The 7,818-nt window shown below is 35.0% G+C and overlaps 1 protein-coding gene across 1 annotated transcript; it reads left to right on the plus strand.

Annotated features, from left to right (window-relative positions):
- Positions 1–1,874: 1,874 nt before the first annotated feature.
- Positions 1,875–5,784, plus strand: LOC104116505 (probable RNA 3'-terminal phosphate cyclase-like protein). Its single transcript, XM_009627374.3, has 6 exons — positions 1,875–2,229; positions 2,322–2,471; positions 4,449–4,630; positions 4,732–4,907; positions 5,026–5,239; positions 5,347–5,784. The coding sequence occupies exons 1-6, from the start codon at positions 2,025–2,027 to the stop codon at positions 5,554–5,556; spliced, it is 1,137 nt and encodes a 378-aa protein (XP_009625669.1). The 5' UTR covers positions 1,875–2,024; the 3' UTR covers positions 5,557–5,784.
- Positions 5,785–7,818: the final 2,034 nt, after the last annotated feature.

Genomic DNA, 7,818 nt, shown 5'->3' on the forward strand with positions numbered 1-7,818 from the left:
GAAGGAGCCCCCGGAGTCTGTACACACCCCCAGTGAGCGCATATACCTACTGAGTGTGAGTGCTGATTGCCGAGTGCGAGTGCCGAGCGATTGGGAGGATTGAGTGACTGGGAGAATTGACTGAAATGATACTTTGAGAGTATGCATGTGATTTTATTACCGAGTTGTATCGCATTGACATGCACACTTGACATACAGGCATAGAGATGCATTTTACTCATGCTGTACGATATTGCGTTATTCATGACTTCTCCTACATATTGACATGTAGGCATAGAGATGTATTTTTCTTATGCCATTTAAAAATGAAACATTTACCTGTTGAAAGTTTTGGAAAAAATCACAGTTTTCAAACTTATTCATAAATTGGTGATTTAGGTAAAAGATTTGAATTTTCACTAATATATTTGAAAAGCAGGACTATTGTTTTTGGAATTGTGAATGAGCTGGGCATTTTATCTCTGAGCTACTTCTTTTATTACTTCCATTATGTTATTATGAATTGTTGTTGGTTATTGGTGTTGGACCCCGACCTTTGTTCCAGCTAATCACTACTTTCAACCTAAGGTTATGTTTGCTACTTATTGAGTACATGTGGTCGGTTGTAGTCATACTACACTTCTGCACCTTGCGTGCAGATATTGGATGTTGATGTTGCTGTGATCGACGTGAGCTGGATTTGAAGACGTACCTGCGTTCCGGTCATAGCTGCCTCTTGTTCATGATAGCCTTAGATTTATAAAAATATATTTATGTACATTTCGAACATATGATGTATTTATTTTATACCAACTTTGTAAATTCTAATCTTGGAAGCTCATGATTTATACTACCAGTCCTGGAAAATTTTTGTATAAAAGCAGTGTATTATCATATCTTATCTTAATTAATCTAATTAAATTGGATAGTTGTTAATTGGCTTACCTGACGGGTTGGGTTAGGTGTTATCACTACTAGGTAAATTTTGGGTTGTGACAATAAGACTACAATTTAGAAGTTTCGTTAAAATAAATAAAATATGGGTAAATAATTTTTAATTTTTGGTAAGCTATCTAACACAAATATTGTAATAAGTAATAAGAAAATTACATGCAATGCACATACGTAAGTGCTCAGAAAAAGTTGAACGAATAATTTACATATCAATCAACACTACTCCTATGACTTTTTTGTACAATGAAGCAAGTAAGAAAATAAACTAAAGGAAGAACCGCTAGAGCAGTTCTAACTCCCTTATATGATTAATATTTATCATTTTGGAATTTACATCAATAATTTTTATGTTATAACGCAAATACACCTTTTGAATAATTTTATGATATTTTCAAAATTTTATTTTCATTAACACGAAGAACATGCGCATCGCACATACGTTAAGACTAGTTATATTAAAATCATGAATGCCCTTACTAAAATGTCATTTGTCTTTTCTACTCCTGTAAAAATTAAAATAGAGTTTACAGTAACAAAATAGACATTTGATTATTATCCTAATATTTAAAATTTTAATTATTTTGGTAATATTTAGGACTTTTAAATTAATTACATTCTATGTTAATTTTTTTATTTGATTTATGTAATGTATTATATTATATTTGTAAAAGAAAATCATATTCTTAGGTTTTGCAAATTCACGTTAGGACTCCAAAGCGCGTAGGACATGTGCCTTGAGGTTTTAAAATTTTTTGTTTTTGTTTTTTTTTATATAAAGTTATTATAAATATAAAACTTTCAAAAAATATATTTTTATTATTTAGAGCTTATAAATTTTTGTTAATTTTTACATTATTTTAAAAGTTTATTTTTATTAATATACAAGGGTACACCAAAACTAGTAATCTTAAATAAGTATTGTAGTGTGTAAAATCCCTTTTGAAAAGAGGAGATTGTAGGCCTTCTTTATTTCGGGTCGGATAAACAAGAAACCTAAACATTGAACCGCTTTCAGCCACCATTCCCGCCGCTACCTTTCTCTATTTCAGAGAAGAGTTTACAGTTGAAGAGACGAGACAGAGACGAAGAAGATGGGGAAATTATCATACATGAAGCTGAAAGGAAGCCAGAACTTGAGACTCCGTCTTTTACTAGCGACCCTTTCATCCAAATCGATTGTTATTGAGGATATTCGTTCTGAGGCTACTTGGCCTGGCCTTCGTCCTCACGAGGTCTCTTTCCTCCGCCTCCTTGAAAAAATCTGCGATGATTGTGTCGTTGAAATCAATGAAACTGGTAAAAATTATTCAGCTTCCGCCATACCATTTTCTGCTCATATCGTGTGCTAAAAATTGATTCTTTGAACCTGTTGTGCTATTTTTGGGCAGGAACAAAACTAAAGTATAAACCAGGAATTATAATGGGCGGAAGGCATTTAGTTCATGATTGTGGTGTAAGTCGCTCCATCGGCTACTTCTTGGAACCGTTGATTGTCCTTGGTATGTTTGGGAAGAAACCACTCACCATTCGGCTCAAAGGTATGCCCTTTACCCTCTTTTTGATCCGCCAGGCAGTAACTTTCTAATTTATATCATGGAAATCATCACAATTTAGTCTAATTTGCAAAACAGTAGCAAGCAGGGTACCATGTTTGTCTTGATTGGAAAGTGAAAGTCCAACTATTTAGATGGACATGAGGTGTCTTTGGTAGAAAGATTATGTTCTCCTTATAAGATAAAAAGAGCTAGATTATGTTCTAAATGGAGTACCTTGTGCTTACCGGATATTGAGAATAAACCATTTCACTGGGTAATTAACAGCATATCTTTTGCTTTATGTAGCTTTTACATAGGAATGGATGTTATGATGACCTATTTAAAAGTGAATACATGTGATATCAATTCAATTCCCATGATTTAAAATCTATGTTGCGCAAACTCTCCAAAATGTTTCCGCACCTTTGTCAGATCCTTCAAAAATACACTACTTTTGTCGGATCCGACATGCACCCAGAGACATTTTCGGAGAGTCCGAGCAATATAGTTTAAAATTCATGAAGCGTCATCAGGGAAAAGGAATGTTCGTATAGCCATTCTTTTGCTTTGGTTGTTTACTATTGTAAAGGATAGTGCACTAAAACTCGGGATAAAGTATATGGAAGGAAATTAGGTACTAACTACTAAGAGGGCGCTTGAACTGAGGTATCATTTTATAACTAAGATTTATCCAAACTAACACTTAATTGGATTAGTCAGTCTGGAATGTCGAGTATGACATCTTATCTATTTGTGTAATTTTCATACTGTAATTGCTACAATTTCTATCACATGTTTTCACAATTTTGCAAAGAGAATGAGTTAAAGGGCAGTAGTATTTGAGCTCCAAATTTTACCTTTGGTGCTCCATTCCCCTTGTCACTACAGTTTATTCCTAAAACATCCTTGAAACATTTTTCTTTATCTTATCTCCTGCCCCACCTTTGCCTGCTTCTATCAATTTTCTCATTTTCTGCTGATGAAACCATCGTTCAGTTGTCTCTGCTTCCTCTTTCTTTTTGTTCCAGGGAAGATCTATCATCTCTTCCATGCCCTTAAGTCGAATTTGGACAGGAATGGTGCTGGTGATTGGCAACATGCCTTGTGGAGATTCCAGCTTCACCTAAATTAGAAACATGACCAAAGAGATCGGTTCCTTCTGGGAACCATATTAGCTTCTAGTTCCATTTCCTCAGATGCTGCTAATCTTCTTTGTCTTCAACCAATCAATTTCATCCAGGATTACATGATCATATACATAATTGCTATTTGATGCCGAGGGAATTTTTGCATACAAATTTTGAGTGAAAAGGAAAAGTGCTATAGAAATGACAAACTCTGAATTCTTTTATGAATTAGATGACTTAGAAGATTTCTAGGAAACAACAAGAAAGAGATTGGCTGCCTGATGTGAGTTAGCCGAGGAAATAGCAAATCTGTAATCTTGTTGGTTGCTGTTATTAGTCTTAGCTCTGCCATTTGGAAGGAAATTGGCCTGTTTTACGACTGCTTTGGGTGGTGGCTCGATGCAAGTTGAGGACATAAAATGGTTGATAGAGTTCTTAGGCTGAAGATAGCCATGTTATCAAAGTAAAATTGCTTGGGTTTAGCAGCTCAAGAAGCTTTAACTGGAGTTCTAATATCTCTCCCCTAAATAAGATGTGGATTGCAAAGATTAACCCCCAAAAGTACTGCAACTGGTTCTCGCTTCAATATTTACAGCCTTTGGACATTAAAATCATTGATTTCCTTGTAACTGAATGTGAGTTAGGAAATCTGAATCAATTTATGGACTTTCTGGAGGTGTTAGGAGGGGGAGAATAGTTTGCTGATGTTTTAATTTGGGATGTTTTTCTGTACCTTTTTTGTACCATCTCGGTACCTTAAAAATAAATTTTACCTTATATAACGAAGTTAGAAAATGCTGCAATTATTTTAAGAATTTGGTCATTATCTTAAAGCTTGAAACAACATTTTCAGGGATCACAAATGATTCAAAGGACCCATCTATTGATACTTTTCGATCAACTACTTTGCCTGTACTGAAGCAGTTCGGAGTCCCTGCAGAAGGATTGGAACTGAAAATTGAGAGTCGGGGAGTTGCTCCTAAAGGTGGTGGAGAAGTACTTCTTTCAGTTCCTATGGTCCCGAATAGCTTGAAAGTGAGCTTTTTTCTCATTCACTTCATTGTTTTGTATTCTGTGGCATCCAAACGCCAATCAGTCAGATTTGACCAATTTTTTTGGTGACCGCTATTATACAGGCTATTAAATGGGTTGATGAAGGTCTGGTGAAGAGAATTAGAGGTGTTTCCTTTTCAACTAGGGTCTCTGTTCAGTTTGAGAATACCATGATACATGCAGCTCGTGGAATCTTGAATCCTTTGCTTTCAGATGTTCATATCTTTACAGATCATAAAGCTGGAGCACAAGCTGGAATGTATGATCATTTTGTTGATATCTCACATATGCTATCTTTTTATGTAGTAATAAACAATCCAAAACATGTTTTAATTCGGACTCTGCTGACTACATCTGAAGATCGACTTTGATTGCAGGTCACCTGGCTATGGAATTTCTCTAGTTGCAGAGACTACCTCCGGTTGTGCTATATCTGCTGATACTACAGTTTCTTATGCAAGAGGAGAAGATGATACAGACTTAGAGGATGATAGGAAAGATCTGATCCCTGCTGAGGAAGTTGGTGAGCAAATTGCTTCTGCACTACTTGCGGAAATTAAACAGGGGGGAGTAGTAGATTCAACACATCAGGTGTGTAGAACTTACTGACAACGTTAATCTCTTTATGAGTTCTAGCTGATCATACTTCCCTCAAGCTCCTCGTCTTACCAATCTCTTGTTTGTGTGTATATTAACAGGGACTGCTGTTTCTTCTATGTGCTTTGTGTCCGAAAGACGTTTCAGAAGTTCGGGTTGGGAAGCTGTCGCCCTATGGAATGGAAGCACTAAGGCACATAAGAGACTTTTTGGATGTTAAGTTTGTCATGAAACCTGATGCCTCGACGGGAACTGTCACTATGATGTGTCTTGGTTCTGGATTTCAGAATTTATCCAGAAAAGTATCATGATAAAGATATGGCATAATGTGGTGGAGTTTGGATCGACATCGCTTCAATTCATCAACGGGTGGTTTTCACTTTAGAGTGAGAATTCAGGCACGATGTGTCACAGGCTCCAATTTTGATGTGGTCGCTAGTTGTAATGAGCATAAAATTTTGCAATGTAACCTTGTTATTAAATACTATTAACATTAGTATTAATATCAAGTAATACTAGCATTTCAATTTCTCAAGTAATACTAGTATTTAATATTACATGAAATATTAAAAGGTCTCAGCAATTTACTTGTTTTCCTTTTAAATTGTCTATATTTGGCGGACTATATTAGGGGTTATACACTTCCCAGTTCCCACTATAGTTCGTTCATTATCCTAATTAGAAACCTTTTAAAATAGTTGATATAATTCTATGTTATATGGATTGTTGATGCAACATCCATTACTTAAGATTCAATTAATAGGAGTAATTAAATTGCTATATGTTATAAAATAAAAGCAATTTAGTAAAACGTGAACAAGACATGTTGTTATGAAATAAAAGCAATTTAGTAAAACATGAACAAGAAATAGAGATAGAGAGAAGGACGAGATTTTCTTCTTCAATTGTGTGTATTTTCTTATCTATTACAAGGCCTTTATATAGGCATGAAAAGTGAAGAAAAATATGTCATTAAGCATAGAAATATGTCATTGAATATGTCATTAAGCATTTGAGAAGATCATGGAGGAAGAGTAGACATCCACCATAATTTGATTTTTCTTATAACACTCCCCTTGGATGTCCATAGATAATGTGCCTCGTTAAAACTTTATTAGGAAAAAACCCTATGGGAAAAAAATCTTAGTGAAGGAAAAAGAGTACACATGTTTAGAAATACGCCTTTTGGTTGCCTCGTTAAAAACCTTGCAAGGAAAACCCAGTGGGACAAAATCTTATAAGGGAAAAAGAATACAACGCGTATTAACTCCCCCTGATGAGAGTATCAATTCACATCCTTGAGCCTTCGCATCCCAATCTTGTACACTAGTTTCTTGAAGGTTGACGTCGGTAGAGATTTGGTGAACATATCAGTCATATTATCACTTGAACGGATCTGTTGCACATTGATATCACCATTCTTTTGAAGATCATGTGTGAAAAATAACTTTGGTAAAATTTGCTTTGTCCTATCCCCTTTATGAATCCTCCCTTCAATTGGGCTATGCATGTTGCATTGTCTTCATACAAAATTGTGGGTAGTTTGTCATACTTCAAACCATATTTGTCTCGAATAAGATGTATTATATACCTCAACCATACACATTCTCGACTTGCTTCATGAATAATAATTATCTCAACATGATTAAATGAAGTAGCCACGATTGATTGCTTAGTCGATCGCCAAGATATGGCAGTGTCTCCATATGTAAACACATAGCATGTTTGAGATCGAGCCTTGTGTGGGTCATATAAATACCCAGCATCGGCATAACCAACAAGATCGGGACTGCAATCATTGTCATAAAATATCCCATATCGGTAGTCCCTTTTAGATACCGCAATATGTGTTTGATTCCATTCTAATGTCTCCTTGTAGGAGCAGAGCTATATCTTATTAAGACATTAACTGAAAAAGTTATGTCAGATCTTGTAATGTTAGAAAGATACATTAGTGCACTAATTGTACTAAGATATGGTACTTCGGGACCAAGAAGCTCTTCATTATTTTCATGAGATCGGAATGGATGTACTTTATCCATATATAATCGCTTTAAAATTATTTTAGTGTATGCTGATTGATGGACAAAAATTCCATCTTTCATATACTCAATTTGTAGACCAGGACAAATTTTGGTCTTTTCAAGATCTTTCATTTCAAATTCTTTCTTTAAATAGTCTACTGCTTTAGAAAGCTCCCTATGAGTTCCAATGATATTTAAATCATCAACATACACGGTGATTAAAACAAATTTAGATCCAGATCTTTTTATAAAGACACAAGGACAAATTGAATCATTCGTGTACCCTTCTTTCAACGGGTACTCACTCAGGCGATTATACCACACGCGCCCTGATTGTTTCAATCCGTATAAGGATTTTTAAAGTTTTATTGAATAAATTTCTTGGAAACCTTAATATGCTTCAGAACAATTTAAATCCTCAATGATATTTATTATACGCATATCACATTTTTCTTGTATTGCCAGATTAAAACCTGAAATGGCGACATCCACCACAGGAGAACATGTTTCTATATAATCAATGCCAGGATATTTATAAATTTTCTTGTG

Source organism: Nicotiana tomentosiformis, chromosome 2, assembly GCF_000390325.3.
Source record: "Nicotiana tomentosiformis chromosome 2, ASM39032v3, whole genome shotgun sequence".
NCBI lineage: Eukaryota > Viridiplantae > Streptophyta > Magnoliopsida > Solanales > Solanaceae > Nicotiana > Nicotiana tomentosiformis.